The sequence below is a fragment of the Numida meleagris genome, chromosome 1 (assembly GCF_002078875.1).
Source record: "Numida meleagris isolate 19003 breed g44 Domestic line chromosome 1, NumMel1.0, whole genome shotgun sequence".
In the NCBI taxonomy this organism is placed as follows: Eukaryota; Metazoa; Chordata; class Aves; order Galliformes; family Numididae; genus Numida; species Numida meleagris.
In genome coordinates, this window is record NC_034409.1 from 163,549,298 (window position 1) to 163,574,525 (window position 25,228).

The 25,228-nt window shown below is 40.8% G+C and overlaps 2 protein-coding genes across 11 annotated transcripts in view; both read right to left on the reverse strand.

The window, feature by feature from the left end:
- The window catches only part of SUGT1 (SGT1 homolog, MIS12 kinetochore complex assembly cochaperone), a 26,313-nt gene extending 26,051 nt beyond the window's left edge, over window positions 1-262 (reverse strand). Inside the window, exons 1-2 of the mRNA XM_021374750.1 lie at window positions 145-262; window positions 19-64 (exon numbers count right to left, since the gene is read on the reverse strand). Of these exons, the coding sequence (XP_021230425.1) occupies window positions 19-64; window positions 145-170 (72 nt within the window). The 5' untranslated portion in view covers window positions 171-262. The remainder of the gene's footprint in view (window positions 1-18; window positions 65-144) is intronic.
- Window positions 2,905-25,228, reverse strand: part of ELF1 (E74 like ETS transcription factor 1) — an 88,760-nt gene continuing 66,436 nt past the window's right edge. For 9 of the 10 annotated variants that reach the window (XM_021374842.1, XM_021374860.1, XM_021374869.1 and 6 more), the window contains 6 exons: window positions 24,897-25,004; window positions 24,059-24,223; window positions 18,573-18,656; window positions 15,273-15,465; window positions 13,704-14,171; window positions 2,905-3,606 (listed from right to left, as the gene is read on the reverse strand). In XM_021374842.1, coding sequence (XP_021230517.1) covers window positions 2,991-3,606; window positions 13,704-14,171; window positions 15,273-15,465; window positions 18,573-18,656; window positions 24,059-24,223; window positions 24,897-25,004 — 1,634 coding nt within the window. In that variant the 3' untranslated portion in view covers window positions 2,905-2,990. The remainder of the gene's footprint in view (window positions 3,607-13,703; window positions 14,172-15,272; window positions 15,466-18,572; window positions 18,657-24,058; window positions 24,224-24,896; window positions 25,005-25,228) is intronic. The other variant, XM_021374879.1, reaches the window with a different exon arrangement.

Genomic DNA, 25,228 nt, shown 5'->3' on the forward strand with positions numbered 1-25,228 from the left:
CCCCGTCCCGCCTCTCACCCGCGCCGCCGCCGTCGGGTCTCGGTCGATGTCCGCGTCCGAGAACCTGCCGAGGAAACACAACGCCGTGAGGCGGCGAGGCGGGGACGAGCAGGCAGGGCAGGGCAGAGGGAGCGGGGCGCTCACCGCGCTGCAGCCGCCGCCGCCGCCATACCACCCGCCGCCCCCAAGAAACTTCTGGAGCCGCCGCGGCGCCCGCGCAGCACGCCCCAAGGCCGCAACCGCGCGCGCGCGGGGCCTGACGGGATGCGCCGGGGCCGAGCGGCCCCACAGACTCCTCCCGCGCCCCGCGTGACGGGCCGGGGCGGCCATCGCTACCGAGGCACGCGTTCTTCCCGCCCCTTCCATAGAGCTGGAGGACCGCCGGGACAGAGCGGCGCACAAGCGGGCGGACGCCGCGGTGCGCATGCGCGGGGCGGTCGCTATGTGGGAGCCGGTGGCGCTGGGGCGGGTGGTGAGTTGTCGGGGTTCGCTTCCAGCCGACAAACAGCTGACAAAATCGTTTTTTCTTTTGTGCGGCGAGAGGTTTCGCTGACAAAGCTGTAACCTCATGGTGTGGTTTTTCATGTGTGTAACAAATAGACCGGCAAAACAACTCCCCCGCTGTCACAGAATCGTAGTCTCATTAAGGTTGGAAAAGAACACCAAGATCACCCAGTACGACCCATACCCACTGTGCCATGACCACGGTCCTCCGTGCCACATCTGCGCGGCCCCTGAACACCTCCAGGGATGTGACTCCACCACCTCCCTGGCAGCCTGGGCTAGGGATTCGCTCTGAGCTGAAATTTCTCCTAATATCCAGCCTAAGCCTCCCCTGGCTGTGATGTCAGTCAAGCCTTACCACCTCAGGTGTCCTCACCTCAGGCTTCCTAGAACTGCAAAGGCCTTATACTGCAGAAAAATGTCCCTATTTTCTAGTCTGATGAAAAGGCAGCCTGCCTCTCCCAGTGATTTCGTCAATCTGAAATAGAAAGTCCTCAGGATGAGAGCTGTGAGAGATGTACTTTACGGTGCTTACTCATGTTCCCGTAACAGTGCCAGCAGGGCCCAGCTGCAGGGAGCGCTGCCAGACAAACCTCCACCAGTCAGCTGGCGTCAGCCGCCAGTTTGGGTATGGCCGGCCTTCCCGAAAATGGGATTACGTCTGTGGGTTTGCAGGTCAAAACATTACCACATGGAAGGCAGGGGAAAGAGCCATACATTTAACTGAGTGAGGCAACTTCAACTGCCAAGCAGGGCAGCTGTGGCTGAGAACTGCTGGTTAGATAGTTCCAATTGCTTCCATTCAAGTAGACCAATTTCTGTCACAGTTCTGACACCTCTAGTGACAGAACAGTAAGGGCATTTAGTTTTTCTAGTACCAGTGTGTTTAAAATTAACCTTATGAAACAACTGGTACATCTCCTATATACATTTGTAGAATATTTCCTTTAATTTTTACACACTACTTATCTTACTACACATACTTATTTTTAAGCCACCTTCAGTTGAAATAAGGCTAGGTTTCAAAGAGTGGTTGGAGCCAACAGCCAATATACAAGACGTCAGGCCCTTTGTGCTAAGTGGCATCCCAAAATTACAATGAAAGTTTGGGGCTGTTTATGACATTTTGGGAAGCGACAGAAAAGGAGGAGTTTAAAACAACTTCTTGGACATAGCTCAGCTTTCGTTTGAGCTTGAAAAGCACACAGCACTGCTGTTTCAAAGGACACCATGTCATCACATGCCCACAGCAGAGAGGGTGTGTTCAAGTCTGTTCAGAAGTGATTCATGAATTGCTCATTTGCTCATGTCCCACCACAGATGCACACTGATTAATCATGTTGTCCTATTTCTCAGTGTATTTTGGTTATACAGAATGATCGTCAAAACACCGTAATAATCTAATACGTTTCAGAAGAAGTACAGAAAAATGTTTTTCCACTTGATTTATTTTCATAATAAACCAATTAAAAATACAAAAGACAAGGACCAAAGGTTCAGAGGGCTCCATCATTTAAAAATTTGTCTTTAAATACAAATTCACTCTGTAATATGAATACATATAATATTAAACCTCTAAACATAATGATCTTATTTTCTTCTATCAAAAATTTGTATGGAAACAAATTAGCTGAAAAAACTTCCTTACTGAATGTACATTATTTACAATCAAAAAGAACTCTTAGCAGTATTAATCTCAGAATATCTGCATAAATTGTATATATTTTTTCTCCCTCCCCCCTACAAAATAATCTGAAGTAGAAAGCAAGATTGTTAAGCTTCATAGTCACAAAATGGCATGAAACTTTTGCACCTGTAGTGATGCTGTTAGTTTCTGTAATTAAATATATCTGATGTTTTCTTATAAAATATTGACACGGCATTGTCCATTACTGGAATAAATGTTCTGTGTACTCTCAATAGGAGTGTATATTCCGTTTTGCACACACAAGAGCTTGTGCTGCAAAAAAAAAATGCAAGAGGGTATCTGGTTATCAACGTCTAAAACTGATGTAATTCACTGGTATGAAAGATACTCATAAACATTCATACACATGGAATGAAAACGTCCAATGAAAAGTAACTGTTGCTTCAAAAGCTAAGTGATACATGTACAGATTAAACAGAAAAGGTTATATTAATCTTATTGCAATGTAAATCAGCAGCAGACTGAAAACATACAGTAAGAAAGAAGTTTGGAACTTTGGCCAACAACCTCAAGATAACGTCTTCATAACATAAAAAGCACATTTCTTCATGCCTGTATTTTGAAACATTAGTAATATGCAATTTTATTTATGATAACATTTAGCAATTAACAGAAAATCAAAATCTGTTCTAAAGCATGAATTCTAACAATTATCTGCAGAAATTAAGTAGCTTTGTAACATCTTGCTTCTGAATCAAATTATATATATACAAAACTGAAAAGGTCCCATCACATTTATGAAAATAATCATCCACAGGGTCTTTTTTTTTTTAACTTATTAATATGAATTGGGTTCCAATGGCTCATTTTCTTGCTTTGCTTGTATGTTAGATGGGAAACTATTTGAACTGGATACTACCATCACAAACGGCTGCTGCTGAAATCTCTGCTCTGACTGCTCAGGATCATCTAATTTGTCACCGTCATCTTCTTTCAGCGCTCCTTGTACCCCAATCTGTTTAGTTTCTGTTGCTTTAATAACTGAAGTGATCACTGTGCCGGATGGATGAGCAACCACCTGTGAACTGCTGGGTGAAAAAGTTACCACTGGGGTAGTGGCAGTGAAGGATGGAGATGAAGCCACATTAACTGTTCCATTGCAAATTGTCTGCACGTTGCTGGTGAGAACCTGCTGAACTTGTGCTGGGCTCAGCACAATCGAGGAAGGAGGTGAGACTGGCTTCTGAGACTGTAGCATGACATTTTCTTTAAGAACTGTCATGGGCTGTGAAGTAGGAATGGCTTGTAAAATAAATTTTTGGGGCGTTGCTGCTGAGGCTGGATCTGTGCTGGCTATCACTGTAGTAAGAGGCACCGTCTGGAGTGTTACAGTATGCAGCTGCTGATTTCCAGGAGAAACAACCACTGGAACTTGGGTTGGAGTCTGTAAAGTCCTATTAAGATTAGAAGAGATTACAGGGTCAGAACATGTCCGTGATGAGTTTCTGAGAATACAGATTAACTATTGAAAATCGCTTGGCATCAAAAACATTACATTTACCTATGGATTGCAAAAAGGAAGCAGTCACTTTCCTAATAAAACGGGACTTGACCCCCGAATTCACCATCCCAATTGCCAAAGTATCCTGTATGAATGATACTACCATAACCAAACTGAACAGCCTGCCTTTGAGAATCTGGTAGGTCATGAGAAAATTTGGAAACTGCATCCAGGATCTCCTTCTCAAGCATCAACAAACATCACAAGCATGATCCACGATACCTCTGCCATCAATTTCACAAAGTACGCAGGCCAAACTATTCATAAGTCAGCCCTCGCTTCTCCTAACATCTCTCTGTGTGTGTTTACTTATATGCAGAATTATCTACACTGTTAATCAGGAGCTCCTCAGGCTCCCAGGACACATAGCTCACTGCCTGCCAGACTTGTGCACTCCTGGTAAAGCAGCTGAACAGAATTTGCTTCCAAAATGTAAGTTTTAATTGGCAATGATTCCATCAGTTTCAGGATGACAGACCTGGGTGCCACATTACTTTCAGTATTTAAGCTGAGGGCAAAGTTAGATGATGAACAGACAAATCACTGATGTATACAAACACTGCAGTGGAAAATGATGATTTAAAGATGTGCCTGAAACACACACATCTCAGTCATGCAACATACATGGGTTTAAAAAATCAAAAAAATATCTAAAAGCCACAACACGCTCCCTGTGAAGCAAATAACTTCCAGTGAAGGGAGGAAAAAAGGAAGCTAAACGTATAACTGCTTTGAAATCCTACCACAGCTTGTTCCAGCCCACCAGGATGCCTTCAACAATTATTTTTTTTCTTTCTTTCTGCTTGTCCTGCAAAGTTCCAGCATTCCAGCTGCTCTTCAATGTTTTCTCCTGCATGCCCTCCTCCCTTTTAGTCTTAAGCGCTCATTTATCTTTTCTGGAACATAACTGACACAGAAAACTGAAAGCGAAAATAATCACCTCCTAGCTTATTTCTACCTCTGCTGAAAACACTTTAGATGAGAAGACACACTTTCAATATTTGTACTTTCAAGTCCATTAACAACATGCTTTGCTGTAGATAGATGCCTACAAACATCATGGGATGTCCTCCTTCCTGTAGTCCTTCTTCCCATGCAGTACCTTTTTTTTTTTTTTTTTTTTTTTTTTTTTACAGCTCCATGAAATCCTTCTTTCCAGCATTTAGCCACCGACCAGTCAGATCAGACCTAGTGTATTCAGTTTAAAACAATGTTCCAGCTATCCCAATTATAACAAAGAGCTCATCAGAACAGGCTGGACCCATGGGATGCTGAAACTAAAGGAAGATGTGGCTGCATATAGTACTGCTCGCTATTCCAGCCGCACATGAAGCTGCACTTCCTCAGTGCAGCTCCAGAGACAAGCGAAGAAGGATTTGCAGAGGATCTCCCAGGTCCAACTCAGCTCAGCCCTCTGGGAACAGCTCCAAAGGGTGCCCCCAGCAAGAGCAGCTCCAGTAACCCAGCTGGTAACAGGCTCAAAGCACTTCACTCTTCCCTTTGCACCCCGCTGCAGACCAGCCTCTCCCCACCTCCTGCGAGCCTTCGTAGCATAAGGAATAAAATCTCTATCTGTAGCTTTCTCTTCCTCAAAAAAGATGAGGAAGTTAGAAGTACACAGGACTGCTGCTATAGCAAAATAAATACTAATGGTAGCCCACAAGGCTCCCATGCACGTCTCATCACATGGACTATATATCTGGGACACAGAATTCGACGTTACCGACGCTAGAGTGCAGAGGAGCAGTCAATAAGCGCAATTTTAAGTTCCAGTTTCATATAACTGGAGACAAGCCAAAGAAGATTTTCGTGAAAATGGGCTGGCTGGGAGTTGAAGCACCAACCAGACTGATCATTTTTTTCTTTCCTATACGGTTCTGCGCAGCAAATGCGTGCAACTGAGCTGAAAACACGAGGCTCGGAACTACATCACCAAGGATCACCATGCCTGCAGAGAGCCACAGCGCTGACTATTTCAACCAATTCCCCTGGAAGCACGACAGAAAAAAGTCAGAAATATCCATGTCAGAAGTAGTAACAGGAGGAGGGCACTCACTGGCTTTTTTGAACACTATGTAAACTACCAAAGTTATACAAGCTTGCAGCAAAATCAAAATGTCACATAAATAAAACTCATTCCATCAAGGTCTAGAGGGAGCAGCAGTGCAAGTGAAATAGTTAAGAACTGGCATTTGCCATTAGAAAAACACTGAAAGTATTTGACTAAGACTGTGGATACCACACCAGCTTCTTAATCCAACCTACGTAAGCCTGAAGAATTAAGTACTCTTACAGTCAAATCAGTAGTTACAACTTTGAAAAGCAGCAGCTGATGCTGGGAGCCTGTGCTGGTGTACCACACAAGTATTACTTCGGAGCTACTTTCTTGTTCTTAAGCTGTTTTCTTTTGAAACAAAATAGTAGAAATAAAAGATTCTAACTGTTACATGGCTGCAAAGGATGACCTCAGAAACAGTGAGCTGGATCTAACCAATGCAGAGGCTATTCTGCAAAGTACTAGGAACAACAGCTCTGAAATGACAGAACCAAAGCATTTTCTCAGCATACTGCAATTATTTTGGAATCAATGTTAAGCCATTTTTTTTTCTCATGACATTGTGCGCCATTTCATGTCATAGTGTGACTAATCATTTATTCCATATGCTCCACTTTCTCCAGTATAGATACATGTTACATACACATACACACACACTTATAAACATGTATACGCACATATTCACACTTAAAAAATGCAAACTTACTAGATGGAAAGCTTGCCACAGATGTATCTACGAGCAGAGGACTATGTAGCACAGGGCACCATATATATATATACCTTGTCACTCACAATAAGGATAGCCAAGCCACTTGATCTATTTCTTACCTTAGTTGGTAACACTACAGTACAACTGTTTACAAACGAAATCTAGGTGCTCAGGCTATTTGCCTTGAGTACTGCTGGAAAAAATACAGGTTTGGTTAACTTTGTGTCTGTTTCTTTTATACACAAAAAAAAGCACAGGCTACTTAGGGTGACCACTAGGCTACACAATTTTAGGTGCTTTGAATACTCTGCTATGCTTATGAATTTCACTATCAATTTGCTAACATCTTTCATACTCTCGAAGTGTAGTGGGTCATTACTGTAGAAGTTCCTGCTGAGGTTACAAAAAGAACAAAAACACTGGCAACAGCAGTGAAAATGAAATGCTCTCATAAAAAAACCTGGTTACTACTGAGAAAAAAATGACAAAAATTCTGAAGTCATTTTAGCCTGGCTGAAAATGATAATCTACCTCTTGGTTCATTTGGTACTGTTAGCAGTCTAGAGTTGTGCAAGATTACACTTGATTATCAAGGGCTGAATAGTGAAAAAGCAAACACTAAGTGGCAGGAAGGAAAAAGAAGTTTATTTATGGCAATTTATGAAAAAATATGAAAGGGAGAAAGAAGATACAAAACAAGCCATGGCGAACAAAGTATTTCACAGTACAACAAAAAAAAAAATGAAACAAAGCAACATTAAGAAATGCACAGAAGTAAGAGAACTCCCTTCCCAGCATACACATTATTCAACATATGGATGAATATAGGGGAAATGATGGCCTTGAGATAAATGGGCCAATTTCCAGGGACTTTCCTCACTTGTTCAACTAACTGGTTACAGACAACTCATTCAATCAGCCTAGGAAGAGGAGGGAGGCAAAGGGGTGCGGTGTGCTTGTTAGAACCACTTCAAATGCCTGAGTCAAGAGGCAATCTCTTCTGCCTGAACATAGGAAATCTTGGCCAAATCAACTCAGGTGCGCTACCTTCACTACAAACCCTTCCCCAGCTGCCCTCATTTACATGATACTCAAAGAGACATCGAGCCTTGTAAATACTTCATCCCAATGCACCACAGACATAGCCACTGGCCTTCTTCCAGTGCCCTGCAGATGGGAGCTGCTCACCAATCAAGGTACAGAAGCGCATGAGAGCTAGCAAGGTACCTGATGTCTTAATGCAGAACCTTTACCGAGCCTTCTCCTGAAGGAGGGCAGAGCTTGCCTGTTCTTGTCAGGCTCTTTGTCTGGACAAGGAAATCTGTTACATCATGAGGGCAGAGGACCTAACTCAACTGAATTAAAATTCAGAAATGTTCCCACTACCAGAATCCCGTAGCAACTCCACCTCTTTTGACAGTGCCAAATACACGTAAGAAGAGCCCCGCAGACAGCTTCTCATTGCGCAGAAACAAAATTAGTCTGTCTAGGTGACCTTTTAAGTCCCATCTGACATAAGCAGCCTTCTTCCTACTACCGCAGAACTTGTAACAGAATTTTTATTAAGTCTTCTCAGCTGCAGGAAATTCAATTCAAAATGGATAGTGATAACCAATTCTTTGCCACATTGATTCTATCATAAAAACATTCTCACAAATGCAGTCTCTTTAAGCTAAATGTGTTTCCTATAGACACTCAATCTAACTGAAAATAGAGGCAAAGCATGTGCACTGACTCTGGTTAATCAAAGAAAGGCCGTTCACACAATTGCAGGAAATGTTTCCAGTTATCATATTCCTTTGCTCATGTTCTCCATCAAATACCAGAGTTTTTACCAAGACTCAACACCTGTGATGGTTTTTATTCAGCATACCTCTAAGATCTGCAAAAGATTGGTGGGCTACAACACTAACTGACATGCAGATTTGAATCACATCCTTATTTGGGGAAAAAGGATTGATTATAGGAAAGCACATCGTGAAGAGAAAATCTCAGCAGGATGGTGCCAGACTGCCTCTCTGTGCCTCTGTGGTTAGCTCGAGCACAGTGAACAAAGATAGGGTGCAAAGTACTATTAGAAAACATAACAGTGACATTCCCTGCACAACTTACACAAGTTAACACCTATGCATGACACAAGATAAAACACTTTGTTTGAATAGCAGCCATAATTGCATTTTCAGTGTTCATAAATTCATGCTAGACCGATCTGTGTATTTTATCAGCATCAGCATAGCTTCAAGTCAGATCAACAATAGTTAGTTTACATCATAGCCTGGACACAGAAACAGACTATGGAACAATAGCAGCAAGCATGTGTTTGCTTGGCATAGACATGACTTTCAAAGGTAATTCCCTCTGCTTATCGGGACAATCTGCTGCGTTGGCATATTGATGGCTTCATCACTGCTCTTACACAGCATGCTCACAGCCAGAAAAAACACAATTCACCTTCAGCTACTTCCTCCTCCTCTTGAATAAGGATCTTGCCACTGTGGTCCACGCTCGTGTCACCTTCAGGATGAATTACTGCAACATTTTCTACCCCAAAGGTTGCCAAAAGGTCAAGATGAAAGCTGTGGCTGATTCATCGTGCAGTAGCAGTTCTCCAATTCAGAAGCGAACACACAGAGCGTATCCCACTGGTCCTCTGTGGTCTGTATTAACTTTTCCCCAAGTTACAGAACATAGTCAGGACACTGGTCTTCTAACATGCTCTGTCCAAGCTATCACAAAGACAACTCAAAAATACAGAAAAAAACAACAAACTGAATTTTGATAGAAACATTGCGTTTAGAACCTTGAGTTTGCTCACGCATTGCACAGGAGTCCTCTGCAGCCGGAAGCTCCTTGCTACACAGAGCTGCCAGCTAGAATATTCAGCTATGTCCCATGTAGTCATTACGGAACAGTGACACAGCATTTTAAATTACTACAAATTCACAATCTCATCCTCTCTGAACTGTTAGTAATAACACAAACTCTGTTCACTACACAGAAGACACCCCATCTTAAATCACTGCTACTCTAGATTAAAGATACATGGAAATGTGTGTCTGTTTACAGCCATAGCCATATAAGAGTGCAATTCAACTGCTCAAACCCAGGTACCTTACAGCCCTGCGTGATGTCCTAGACTACCCAGATGAGGTGAGTCCTCAGCCTTTCAGGAGACGTACAGTTTTCAGAGCAGCAGCAGGAATGCTCTTTACACTCAGAACAGCCCTACGAACATGAAGTGGAATCCCAAGCCTGCTTTACCGCCACTGAATTCCAAGCTAAAATAGAATTACTCCAATAATACATCCCTGCAAAACAAATAACCTGCGTGAGTTACTCTGTTTTAAACAGAGCAATTTTACAAGCACTACATTCAAAGAGTCTTTCTTTTGCCTTAAAAAGCCAGGTCACTGGAACAGTTTAGAAATAGAATACTCATCCAGAGAAGCATTTTATTTGTTGTCTTATCACTGGAAACATGTGGTGCCAAATTCAGTTCCCAGTGACACAACTGGAAACATCGGTAGCTGCACTTGCATCCACCAAGAAGGGCAGAAGAGCTGCAAGCCTGTAATACTAAATGTTCCCATCTGAGATACTCAGTGTCCATCCTGATCGGCTAAACCTGGTTTGCAAAACCTGACCCTGCTCCTGTCCCATCTCGCAGGAGCTCTCAGCAGCTATAAACGAAGGCGCTGCCTGTATCCAGCAAAGAAGCATTTGCTCCTTTGCCTCCTTTCATTGGCATTCCCATTTCTTTCAGAAACACACAGCAGCCCTGGGGACCAGCTGCCCTGTTCTGCCAGCTCTGTGCCAGGCAATGCCAGCTGGCACACAGAGGGATGAGGACACAAATCCCCCACAGCATTCTTCAAATATAATTCTTTTAACAAGTCCCTTAGCAGAGAAGATGCATGTTCAGACTTCTTCTCTGAAGGGTATGGTTACTTGTTAAGAAGCCAATTGTTTTAACCTCAAAAACCTTCAATATATTCTCTACAGTATGTGGTTAATCATAAATTTTTTTTCTCCTCTCAACATGACAGAAGCAAATTGCTGGAGAGGGAAGAACATTTATTTAAATGAAGGAAAGAACGTTCATATGAATAAAACTCTGGAGGCTACATTACAGGAGAGAAATTACACAGGCCCAAGATGTTTGTGTCTCAGGGCAGAGCCTGACCACTAACCAGGACGTGTTGGAAAAGCTCCTGGGGAACATTCCCAAGCCTTGATCTCCTGTTCTCCCAAAGGACCTCAACTACCCATGTGCCTCACCCTCCAAAAAGCACGCAGCAATGGCTGCTGCTATTGCTCCTCAAGTTTCCTTATAAAATGACAGTAAGGTGAGTCCAAGCACTCTCCTACAGGCAGCGTGCATACATCACAAGGTTTGTCTGCCCCTCTTTTACGATGGCACTCACTTGTGTTGCACATTTTAAAACCAAGCACATCCATCATCCTGCCCCTCATGGTAGGTCCACTGAAGCTCTTTAGAACATGTACACAAACACATTCAGCTGCCAGAGACCTATGGCTGCTTGAGCAAACAAAACTAAGATCCAGTTTCTCTGTTTTAACTTTACTATAAAACAAGCCCTAAAATATCAGCTCCTAAATTTTTCAACATGCCTTCCCATCTCGCCAATAGATCTTAAGTTTGCAGTTTGAAATTGAGTGAAAATATAAGTCATAAATTGTATTTCTGGAGCCTGGACTTATCAGAACCTTGGTCTATCCTGGCTAAAAGCATGGACAAACACTTTTTTTTTTTTTTCAGTCTGTTTAAATACCTTTGTCCTTGCATTCCTAATGAACAATACTTCTATAACATTCAGTAATTTAATTGCACTGGAAAGATTCAGTCAGTGGGTCTCTCTCCCCCCTTCACCTGAGACACTGCCATCATGGCTAGGAAATGTACAACTGAAGGATTTATGGAAAAAAGCTACACAGCAGAAACATAACTGAAGTGGTACAGAACTCGAAGGATTCCACAGCTTTTATTTCATTCAAACTTCACATGTGTATCATGTGCTACCTTCTCCCTTGGCCTTTCCTTATTGCCCAAAGACTCATTGTGAAAACGCTGTAATGCAACAGGTTGCCATTATGCCATTCTGCAGCTTTCCATATCTTAAGATGGACTGCTTGCCTGCCTCCCTAACTGGGTCTACCAGGTATTCATTCCGTTTGTTGCCATCATTTTGATAGCTATCTATGTCACTACACCGATAGATCCATGTATCTATGTGTCTATATAACTATCCTGACAGCTGGTGATTTATAGTTTTTGATGTATAATCTAATGTAGATGTAGCCCAGAGCTATTTAACTCTGTAAATTGCCACACTCTCTGCCTATTTATGTTTAATAGCAATTTTCTCCCAACTTAAACGGTATTGCTTAGCTCCAGTAATACCTGTACTCCTCTCCTTTCACTGCTAGTTACCTGCCTACTTTTTACATCTTGCAAGTAATTAAATCCTCCATCAGCCTTGAAATCATGGACTTGTGCAGCTTCATTCCTAGGCTTTATAATTTTAGTAGGTGCATCCCACTGATACAGATTTTTGCTTTTCCCAAGACATTTCAAAACTGGTTTTTTTTGTTTTTTTTTTTAATTCTGTCTAATTCTTCATAATTAGAGAGTAACTACCACCTAAACATCTGATCACACACAACCTTTCCTTTCTTGGGATAATTTTAGCTGATTATAAGTGAAACAATTTGATTTCAGCATTAAAAGAGAAATGAAATCAAGTACCGTCTACTTAAAAAATGATGACTCCTTCCAGTTCATTTTACAGTGCCTATCAGTAATTGCGTTGCATAATGTATTTATTCCCTTATAACTGTTATGAAGCAATGAATTTCACTTTTCAATGAGAATTTTTTACACTGCAACATGAATGAAAACCATTTCATAATTTTTAAGGAAAAAAACACAACAATTCAAACTAGAAAGACCAGGGATATTTTTTTTGAACCTCAAAGAAAGAAGAGAGTTTATTATACACATATTTCTTGATTGAAGCTCAAGTCTTGTGTTGTCATTTCCTCCACATAAGTGGAAAATCTTCAGTTTCCTCAACTCCTTGGTTATCTCCCCAAACATTTCTTATCCATTTTATCAGCACCTGAAGGCTGATCCAGGGAGCCTTCATTCTCGTAGCTGAAAAACCGAGCTGATATTGCTATTCTGATATTGCTATTCTGGATTTTTCTGAATCGATCTTCCTTTCGTTTACAAATAGCGTTTTAGTAATTGACTGGCTTTTACAGTCTCTCGTAGCACCGATGAGAGAGACAAATGTATTCTTTAGAAGCTAAACAATTATCTGATCTCCTTAACATCATTAGTTATTTCCAGCTGACTATATTCTATGGTTAACCCCAGATACTCACAGATCTACCGGTGGCTCTGGATGCAATTTTCAAAGGAAATAACAGAGAAAGGGAGCAGGAAAAAGCATTATTGATAAAATGATAACCATTCAAACAGCGACTGTAAGAAAGCAAATCTCAAGGGGAAACAACAACAACAAACAACAACAACTAACGTTCATAATTCATTAAGAATGTGCAGCTCCTGAATTATATCCCGAGGCTTTTGTGAAACAACTAAGGTCCAGAATTACCATATGCAATTTCAACATTCCCGTGAAGGGAGGAAAAACAAGCTCTTTTAGCAGCAGTCAAATGCTCAAGTACATAATTGAGCTTTCCCCTTTTAACTGGGGACGATAGAAAAGATGAAAGAGATGACAAAATTTATAATAAAAAGAATTAAGAAGCTAGGAGGCAAATCTTTCTGATGGGTTCTTCTACGCATACCATGTATAATTCAAAAGCAAAAACACCAAACAGTCAGTGAAAAAACAGAGCCATGAAAGTACTGTCTCTGCTGCAAGACAGAACCAACAATGGTAATTTTAAATAAAAGCTGTATATTCTTCCTCTTTAAAGGATTTGCACCAGCACTAATCTTGGAGGAAATAAGTGCTTCCCTCCACCAAAGACAGAGCTTCGGAGTGTACATGTTCAAGAGTGCTGTAGAAACGCCCAGTTAATTCCCAGGGTCACCTGCACAGCATTCCTTTCACTGAAATCCAGCCAGGAGTGAAGAAAGCTTTTTGAAGCACAGCGAACAGTCTAGTCTATCTACCCACCATCCAATGAATTTATTATTATTCATACATCTCTTTCCTTTACATTTTCTTACCTTATATTCTGAACTGAAGGATTTAATGTTTCATCTGGAACGTTACTGGTTACAGCTGCGTGTCCTTCCGTGAGGGTATGCAATGGCTGCATTAAGTGAACTGTCCGAAAAAGCTGAGTGGGATGTACTGGCTGCGTAGACTGCATTGTCCTCAAAACTTCTGAAGTCAAGCCAGGTGTCTGCTGCTGTACAACTTCTACGTGCTCCTTAAGCTTAGCAGGCTTTGAATTTCCTGTTTTTAGAACTGTGGTGGATCCTCCCTTTGTTCCTGTGTTTGCAGATGCTCTAGATCTGCTCGACTGGTTTCTACTGGCCACAGGAGTTGAGAGCAAACTTGAATCTGATGATTCAGTGCTAGGACTTGCATCTTCATCATCTATATAGACGAGATCTTTTGGCATTTCCTTAAATTGATACACTAGGCGCTGACCTTCTACTTTAGCCAGTATTCCTCTTTGGTAATAATATCTGTTCAAAGCATATATACATCAAGTTACAGAGTGTTTTTTGACAAAAAAAAAAAAAGCAAGCTAAAAAATAAAAACCCAAAGCAACAAAGGAATAGTAAATAAGACCAGCACTAACAAGAAAGGAGAGGCTTAAAATAACATTTTACATGCCTCATTTCTTGATTACAAAGGAGTGGCCAAATTAATAGCACATTTTTAACTCAAACAACTCTTTTTTAACGGTATGTCTTGTAGCCTTTTAATTTCAACCTCAGGTAACGCTGGAGAGAAAGAGAACAACTCTGTGACTTGGCAACTCTGCTATAAACTAACACTCTTTAGAAGTCATGCAAAATTTCCAAGTCTCCTCGAATCATCCAGTCCTTTCGGTTGCCTTAATTATGTTCACTTCCCAGAGAGCGCATACAGATGCTTTAGCTACAAGAAAGGACAGGGAACAGGACAGGAAAACTCTACTTCTGTTATAGTTGCAAATACATAAAATTATGCATCTTGAGAGGTGAAAGGAAATGAAAGAGAAATACATAGCTGCTCAGCCAGACAATGATCAATTAGCAAGTAAGACTGAAGCTTGCATCACTCACACTCACAGGATTATACTTCTTTTAGTCTTTTCTGCATATGGAATAAAGCTCAATCAAATAAGATGTTTTAAAACTGCACATGCAAGTTTATAGAATCGCGTGGAGACCTTAATACTAAAACTGTATTTTCTGAGAACTGGATCATTTGCCACGAGGACAAATAACTTCTTTAATTCTGCTATACCTAAATTTAGGACTTCTTGGAGGAAGGAGAGTCAAGTTTTACAAAAAAGCCTTGCCACCTTTGGAATCTTCTGTCTCTGGTTTAGGGTGTGACTGTGAGATACAGGTTTGGCGGCAGCACTGAAAACGTCCAAGCTGAAGCTGAAGGTGACTGATTTGGAGTTTAGGTTAGCAAGGGTTACTTGTAGTTAGCTGATTTATTTTGCTGAAATAAGACTTCTATTTACCAGGCTAACAGAACTCTTTACTGTCGTTACACAAATTAGATGAGGCATTTAACGCACACAAACACCATGGCAACAAAGACAGTCCGTTATTAAAAATGCACATACCTGAGAGCTCTACCCATTGTTTCATAATTCATGTCAGGTTTGTTTTTGTGTTTTCCCCACAACCTGGACACGGCCTTAGAATCTACCAGTTTGAAAATGCCCTTCTCTCTTTGAGTCCATTTGATATACTTAGGACATGTAGCTTTGTCCTGGAGCAGTGCTAGTAAAAACTCCCAGAGATAAATTGTGTTTCCTAAAATAGAAGTATTTCAGGAAATGGAAAAAAAAAAAAGTTAGTTGATAATATTTTATTAATGATGTAAAAAACCTAAAGATACCAACTTCTTAATTTTTATGAACACTCTGCAATATAACATTAAGATTAGGAAACAGTGACAGAGGGGCATGGGAAGAGATTCTTGTTAGTTATTTTAATCCGGGTGCCCAAACAGCCTAGCCATGGTCTGTAACCCACAGAGCGAGCATCAAACCACAAACATCTCATCCCAGCCATCAAGATCAGACAGCATTCTCTGCTCGTTCACATGCTTCCTTCATGCCTATTCCAGCTACAGAGGCAGTGACCTCAATTGAACAGGAACATGCTCAGGTCCACCCTCTGAAGGAACTGGAAATGAAGCACAAAATCCCTACTTTAACAGCTAGATCTTTGAGGGGGTACTCAGGGATATAATGCCAAGTGAGACAAACCCTGGAGGATGAAGTTCAGAAAAAATCTATTTTTCCTAAACTCAATGAGCTTACTGGTAGACAACATTCAAACTGCATTTTACATAGAAGCAGACACAAGTACATACGGAAATCCAACATGTCTGTTTGGTGTTTACCACGCATGAAGAGAAATATTAAAATCACATATAGCAAAACCTTCACTACAAAATCTGCATTTTTGTCCTAAAAACACATTTAAGGTAAACTTGTATAACTAAGGAGATGCTTTTGCCTGCTTAGCTAAAGCTATTGGTGTATGATGTTCCTTTGCGCAGTCACAGCTGCACAAAAGCTTTTTAGTGAGACACTGTCAGCCTGATGAATGAGGAAAACCTCTTGTGTGAAACTATCTCCTCACACAAGTTGCCACGCAAGACCACAGAAAGGGCAGCGTATGCAGATTTCTGCAGTTTCACAAAAAAAAAAAAAAAAAGGTGCCTGGTGAATGAGAACATAACAGGATCTCTTAGTTTCAGCTTCATTCTGCTGTCTTCTCAACTTCCATGGCCACAGTCTGGACTTTTTGTTAACTAGAAGAGGTATCTTCTAAATTCTTCAGGCTCCCAAACTACTGAATTGTGATTTCTACAAATACATTATTGTCCATGGCGACATTCTGGGTTGCTCAGCTCTAGTGATGAACCAACACATCTGACTGAAATTTTGGAGATTAACTCAGCAAGCCCCCATTGTAAGTTACTTGCAAATATTCAGCAATGTCATCAGTCAGCCCTGACAGTACAAAACCTTAGCACGCCTTCAGAAGGTTCAAAACCCAAAAGTGAACATCTCTGGAGAAAAACCACTGGCTTTGCAACAAATCTCTTCCAGCGTAGTGGGAAATGTCAGCCTGTTTGCCTCCAGACACCCAAAGGCAAAGGTTAAGACTGTTTAGGCAAGACACGGTGTCAGTCAGGAATGACAGCATTCCCAGCAAATTACCATCTAATCCAGGGTGCTTTTGTTGTAGTCTAGACTCAAATACTTTGCTGTATCAAGGCAGACTGCAAATCTGTCACTGTTTGCCACTGAAAAAAATCACTGTGAAGAGGACTGTCTGTGAAAGCACTGTCTGTTCTACTCACAGGCAGATTTTTAACCTCCTGCAAGTTACAGCATAAGAAATGCATGGAAAACTCACAATTTGCTCCATGCATTGCATTAATAATTAAATGGAGAAGTTGGTATTTTAGCATACGTGTTCTCCTATGGGAGAACAGTGTGGATATTGAGAGACGGGCAACTCTCAGGATTTTCTAGCTGCTTCTGTGTCATGGCCACATATATTATCATCCCTTCTGCTTTGACTCTATGTTCCTCAAAATGCTAAACAAATGCTTGTGTGGTAGTTTTTTTCATAACAGTGGCTTCAGGCAACACGGTCTTTTTTAATTCCTTCTGAGTTAGCAATTTTGTAACAAGGGACAAATGTGAAACATTATAGTTTGTCCTTGTTATCATCAACAGAAACATTAGACTCTTTTGCCTTTTAACTTAGTGGATGGATAGCTGCTTTGATATTTTCCATTATTTCATTTGAGCACTGCTATGAGGTTCCTCTGATGCTTTTCTTTCATTTAAAAGTCAGGTCTTAATTAAAAACAAGCAAACAATCCAACCACAACAGTGCATACTCAAAACTGCCAGCAATAACTTTTTAAATATTTATTACTTGCAAACAGGTTGGTTTTTTTTCCTGTTATCATCGAAAAATTTTATTCAAAAGAAAACACTCTTTCGTCAAATGTAGTAATTTTTTAAATTTCAACTGAGACTGACACCTTCCAGGTTTTGCAGAGCTTATCTCTTGGTGAGTGCTGCACAACACGCTAGCAGATCAGCTGATAAAAGCACCTCAGTCCCAAGGCACACGTGGTGGCACCTGAGGTGACACAGAAGAGCTTCCACTGCACACAGGAGCTGGTGGCAGGCAGTGCGTCAGGCTGCCATTCATAAGCCAGCCAGGTTTCAGAGCGGGCACTGGATCAACAGTGAAGCAACCAACTGGTTGACAAAATTGGCAGGCACTGCTAAACAGTTCACTGAGGAGGAAATTATTTATTGTATCAGTAATGTGGCTTCTTTTCCTTTTTTTTTTTTTTTCCCCATTTTAGACACAGGAGGAACAAAAGAAGCACTAAAAACTTAAGTGTTCTGCCCAAGCCTTCTAGCTAACTTTCCTCAGAATTAAGGCCCTGGTACTTCCCACTGGCAGCTGGCAGCCTTGATCATTTCCCTGTGTAGAATTAGACACACGCAGATGGAAAATGTTTTCAAAGATCATCTGTAAAAACAACCGCATCCCAAGAAACCCTGATACAATGCAAAGTGCTCCCCAAGACTTCTCATGAAACACAGCAGCCTCTGTGGGGGGTTGAGGATTTTCCAAGAGCCCTTGCAACTGAAATGACAAATGCATCCTTCACCCCAGGAACTGGGTAACTCACAAAGAAGTTTCTTGCACTAATTTTTTTTCTACTTAATTTATGATGAAATGTTAACTACCTTTGAGTATAAGACCTGTTACTCTATCACAAAAAAAAAAAAATCTGTGAACTTTTCTTTTTTACATGTCAGTCAGAAACAACATTCTTCTTTAAAAACTTCCGTGACAACTATTTGACTTACCCTTTCCATCTTTGTTTTTCTTTTTCACAGATATGTTTGGAGTTGTTGTAGGGGACTCGGGACGAGAGGGTTTTGGCTTCTTCCCTGAAATAAACCGGCAGTAAATCAACTTCAGCTTAGAAAAAAAAAGGAAGTAAAAAAGAAAAAGGATCTTAAAAAGAGAGATATGTTTTCTCAACTCAGAGAAAATTCAATTTTTATTCATTTAAGACTTTTGTTCTATTCTGAGCTTTTTCCATTTCTACAAGAAGATTGACACCCCTATGATATTAGTGTAAAGATTAGTAAAGATTTTCTCTTGTAAAGATTTTCCAAAGCTCATGTGCCTTGGAAATTTCTGTGGCTTTTTGGGTACTTGTAATGACGTTAAACAGAAGAGATGAGAAGAATAGGCTATTAACTGTGAGGAGTTTAAATGGAAAAGGCTCTATAAATACAGAGCACTATCTTATTCAGACATCACCAAAATGGAATAAAATGGATAAAATGGATTATCCAAAATGGATAAAACAAGGTTGTCTTCTTATTCAATTGTCTGGAAGTCCCCACTGACAGTAGCAAACTGTGCTGTCGCGTGAAGAAAATATTTTTCAGCTGTGTTTTATCTTACACCTTTCCCAATGCTGGAAAGAAAGTTGGTTGTTTTTTTAAGACCAAGAGAACCATTAACAGAAACACCATTTTCTGAGGTCGTAAACATGGTTGCTCTGTCTGGCGAGGAAGACTCAAAGGAAGAAGTTACAAGCGATGACAAGAGTGAAGAGCATTCACTTGAAAGTGTTGAGGAATCAACTAAATATAAGTGGAATAAAAAAAAACTGAGTTGTACTGAATTCTTTTTCAATATCAAATCTTGAACCTATTCCTTCATTAGTTCTCATTCAATATCAGCTTTACCGACACTGTAATTAATCAGGAATCTTCAAAATTTATTTATGAAAAAGATATTCGTCTTATTAGGTTTTGCAATGACCCTTTAGTACCAGACTCTTCTAAAAGCTATGCCTCCTACTTTATTATGTTGGCCCATGATGTCAGAGGCAGACGTCGGTGTTGGATGCCTGGTGGGTGAGGCACTGGAACAGGTTGCCCAGAGAGGCGGTGGTTGCCTGGAGACATTCAAGGTCAGGCTGGATGGGGCTCTGTGCAACCTCATCTAGCTGTAGGTGTTCCTGTTCACTGCAGGCAAGCTGGATTAGACAATCTTTTAAGGGTCTCTCTTTCCTGGGCGTGGGTCCGTGAGTCCCCCTGTCCCATTAGTCACAAAACTGGGCCAAACCAGCCCGTAAACCATTGACACCAACTCAAATGACACTATGATTCTGTGTTGGTGGTATGGCAACAGAGGCTGAACCTTCCCGACAATATTCTGTTACATGTTGTTGCTGTGTGACAGATGACGGAAGAGATGCAGGCTGACAGAATGGCGTCTGACGCAGAAGTACGTATGAAGCAAAAGCGTATCACTGAACTCCTTCATGTGGAAAAAACAGTGCCTGTTGACATTCATCGATGCTCACTGAACATTTATGGAGATCAAGCAGAGGATGTGAGCACAGTGAGGCAGTGGGTGGTGTGTTTCAGCAGTGGCGACAGCGACACGCAAGACATGTCACATTCCAGACAGCCATGCAGATTTTTACAAGCATGGCATGCAGACTCTTGTTCATTGCTGGCAAAAGTGCCCAGCTAATGGTGGCGACTGTGTTGAAAAAGAGTTTTGTAGCTGAGAGTTTGCTCTATCAAATAGCGTTATGGTGCTCTTTGTTATAGTTTCCATGGAAATAAATAGGAGGCATTACTTTCAGAGTGACCTATGCATATTATCAATACCTACATTTTGCATATACTGCCTCTGCTCTTTTGAGAGGCAGAAAAGACCAAGCAGACAGGACTGGGAGAAACATACTTCTAATCCAAGTAACCTACTGTCATAAAGAAAGATCTAAATAAAAGTATTTTTCTTTTTCTTTATCTACTGCATTTCCAAAGGAGGTTATGTTCAACTGAAGCATGACAAATAGGTCTGTGCAATGCCATGCACAATGACATTCCACTTTTGGTTTTATTTTTAGACGTTTTCTTAGTACAAGAGACAAAACTGCAAAATAATCACATAATCAAAGAATATGGGTTAGGGAGTTTAACTGGCTCTGAATAAAAACACTCAAGGCCAGCCTGGGCTATCTGCTTTGTTACAGACCTTCAGATATCTATTAAGAAGTCAAAAGAATGCCTGGTTTGAGCGCTCTTGCCTTTCAACTCTGGCAGTCTTGATAAGTCCACTTTGCACTTTTAATTTTCTTTCTCTCTCCCTGCCTTCTTTCCCCTCCTTTTTTCCACCCCTCCACCCCTCCACAAACAGGGACAAGAGGAAGCATGGCTAGTTGAGAACTGCAATGAGGAAAGACTAGTAATGCACAGAGTCCTCTCATTTTCTTGTTTTCATTCATAGAGGATTCATGACTGAGGATGGGACACAAAGCTCAGCCATCCCCTTGGCCATTAATGTCTTCCTTGATTTGAATGAAGATGGAAGGGAAGAAATCCTACAATATTGGTTTTGTCATACAGTCCCATGAAAGCGTTAAGAATCACTGGAGCACATTTTTAGCAGCTTTGTACCACTAACCATGGTTGCAAAAAAAAAAGTCTTCTTTATTTTTTCTTCCATAAAACATCTAGACATAGTCATTCTTCTACAGGTCAGTTACTATTACCATGAAGGATTTCTTGTACAACTTTGGCTAAGTGCTTTTCTCTCCTTAGAGAGAAGTTATGGGAAAACTGTTCAGTGCTCATATTGTCCCCCCTCTTGTATGTATGTAAATATAAGCAGTTAAGGAGTAGGGAGTGTTATTTTGATGTAATTAATTACCTACATCCAAGTAAGATGCGGTCTTAAAAGTAAATGAAGTGGATTAGGTCTCAGTTAAGTCATGACTTTACTGCTGGTCAGCTTCAGGAAATGTAAGCACTGATCCACATATAATTCACGCACTTTCCATTACAGATAACCTAGGCTACTAAACATAAATACTGCTGCTGCAGCTATTCTGTGTTCTCTTACCTCAAACTGGACTACTTCAAGGCATCCCATCTGGACAGTCCTCTACCGCAAAGCTAACCAAAACTGGAAACCAGTGAAGAATGTAGAACTTGTTTACAGAAAGGTATTGATCTTACAGATCCAAAACTGGGCTAGAGATGACTGAACGTGATGGGTTTAGACTACACTGTGAGCTACAACCTCCAGACATTGATACCATCAAAAGAACAGTTACCAGAGACACACAAAAAATGTTTCCTTCGTTTAAAAGAAACCATTTACTGAAAGTATATTAAACATTAGCACACTTCCTCCTTTGGGCCAATAGAGCATGAATTTGTTACCTTTCAGAGTATGTTACTATATTCCTTTTTAGGAGAGAATTTTATAAAGAGGAAGGATGAAGAATGGGCAAGAGGCTAAGACTCATGAGGAGCTACTGTACTTTTCTACTAACTGCCTGTATGATCGTTTTTTTCCACTTTTCTGTTTTCATGGTTGTAAAAACACTTCAGCTCAGAAATTCCTGCTACAAATTAATTAGATGTTAAGAAAATACGATGCAGCCGTGTGGCTGGGAAGGAAAGTGATTAAAATCATCCCACAACATATTCTTGTTGAAGCTCTTCTCGGCAGTGCCATCCCAGCTCAGTTAGCTGGCAATGCTCTGCGCAATGCAACCTTACAAATACAGCTATTGGGTTACATATGCTGCAAGTCTATAAATAGATTGTGGGTACAAAGCATGTGGCAAGATGACCATAGTCCTTTGCCCTGCCACAAAACTGACCAAACTAAGGGAAACAGACTGCATTTATAAAAACCAAAACAAAAAAAAATATAAACCCTGCACATCATCCTGAAATGCGCTACCAAATGAGTAACATCTTGCAGTAATTCTTGTAGGCTAATGCCTTATAAATTCCTGCACATTCTGAAATAACACTTCAGCACTGCTCAGATCAGACCATCTACCTCAATTTCACTGAAAACTGGTAGTTAATGAAACTTCTAGCTGATGTATCTTTTCTAGCATTTGTTCTATCTGATGTAACGACCAAAGCCAAACACGTTCACTGTGGAGCAACTGACTTTTTAGCCTACAGCTAGAAAGGAGGAAGGAGTGGGAGTAAGCAGAAGCACAACACGAAAGAGGGTATGAAAGCATCAAGCCAAAGAGGTTAAATGTTGGGCAGATTGAGGCTCCGTGTTTTGACCCACCCAGCAGCCAACATTAAGAAGAAAGAAAAAAAAAACAGCTAAAGTCTCCTTACAGTTGGTCATGTCACAGCACGGTAGTTTCCCCAGCAGCACTCTCAGGCAGCTGCTGGTAAGACTCCCCTCCACAGCAGTTTCAGTTCAGCTTTCTGACGACAATCAGAGAGCTCCTGACCAACACCCATCCCTACCAGACCTTGTGACATACAAGGGGCTAAGGGAGCCCCCATAGCGTGTCCAGAGGCCTGTATGTTGTCCTTGACAGACAACTACCCCCAAAATTCAGAAGTACGATGGTTGCATTAGCAGCAAAAATGTACTCTCTTGCATCAGAAGTGTAACCAGGTAGGTAGCCAAAGCCCTGTGCTGGATGACTTATTTTCCCCATAAGAGAACGTGTCAAAATCCTAAGTCCTAAAGCTCTGATTCAGACCTATAGTTTAGCTCCAGAAACACAACTCTTCTGTTTTATTTCACTTTTTTTTTTTTTTTTAAATAAATCTGTTGTAACATCGCCTTACATCTGCATGCACTACATGACATTTTTCCAGAGCAGACATTAGTGTTGGGGCCTCAGATGGTGTCTGCACTGAAGCAGAGCTGGAAAACAGGAGCAGAAGGTCTGACTAACATCATAGAACGTCATTACTTTTTGGTATGGCAGTGACTCCAGAGGAACATCACACAATGGACGGAGCCTAAACTCCATCGAGTTAACTCCTGCAAATGGGATTGAAACTTACCACAGCTATTGTGCAGCTATTTAGAATAAAGAAACACCAGTAACAAAATAAAACTACAGTTCATATTCAAGAAATGCTAAAAAAAAAAAAAGCCCTCATTCTCATCTTCTGCACATAATAAATCTTCTTCAGTCAAAGCAAAATAAAAGCTAACTAAAATACTTCAGCATTCATGGTAGTGCAAGCTCTGTAGTTTGTAATACAATTTTCCTCTTAAGAAACTATAAATAAGAATGAGTAAAGACCCACGTTTCCTATGATAAGTAACCATCCTACCCCTCCAGCATCATCAGTATCTAAGCATCAGCATTTGTGCTCAGACTCACAGTAAGAAAATGCACTCTCTGTATTTCCAGCAGAGCATACTTGGTTCTTTTGACTTGTCAGCCAGGATGGCTTCACACATTCATGACAGGACATAAGCATGCCACTGACTGCTCTCTACTCCACAAGACTGTTCTGCAATAGCATCTTACCTTTTTTCTTCTTTGGTTGTTCAAATTCGGGAGTCTCTGGTGACTCAGCGTAAGGGTCTGGGGCTTGGTGAACCTCCACGACCTCGGGGATCCCATCAAGAGTGACTGATACATGTGTAATAGGAGCCACCATATCTTCATCTTCAGTTGAGCCAAACATAGCTGCTTAAGGGAAAAGGATAATAGGAGGAGATCAGTTCTTAATTGAATATATCCACCCACAATCAGAAGGCAGTATTAAAATATGACAGTTTAACGACATAACCTACTCTCCTAAAAAGCACTGTTATGGTATGTTCACATATTTTTATTCATAGTTAACAGAATTTGCAGATGTAAGTATGTGTTCTATTATCTTGCCAGTGTAGAATCACATAACTGTTTGGGTTGGAAGGGACCTTAAACATTGCCTAGTTCCACCCCCCCCTGCTGTGTGCAGGGACACCTTCCACTAGATTGTGTTGCCCAAAGCCACATCCAACCAGGGCTTGAACAATTCCAGGCATCCACCACATTTCTTGGGCAATCATAAATAGTTTCATTCTCTATCAGAGGAACAAAACAGAACAGTCTAAACAACCCCACTTAATTCACATCTTCCCTTCAATTTTTAATTTTCTCCTTATCTATCAATGTTAAACTCTGGGATCAACATGTTCTCAAGGAAGTGAAACTCCTCACTGCATACAACACTGGATTTTTGATACCCAAACTATGTATCTAAAGTCTACCTGAAAGCCAAATATTCCTACTCCTTCCAGGTGGTCACACAACACTGAACCTCACAAAGGCAAACAAGTCAAATACAGACTAGATTCGCTTTCTTAAAAAATCTTACTTATTCTTTTTTCATCCAGCATAGGACCAGGGGAGTCCATATTAAGAAGCGCTTCAGCAGCCTCAATTGTTTCCATAGTTTCATCTCCATTATGACACGATGTTTCAACTAAAAGCAAAAGAAAATAGTTAATTCTAAACAAGTTACAAACTAGACTTAAAGCTTAGCATGTTATTTACTTCTATATGATTTCTAAAAAGAAAGTGGTAACCACAGTCTCAATAGATGAGCAGCAACAGCATATCTAGGGAGAAAATGCATACATTTAATTGTAAAAGTGTAGTGCATTAAAAAAAAATAATTTCTGCCTCATCTTTCTAACCCCTCCATTT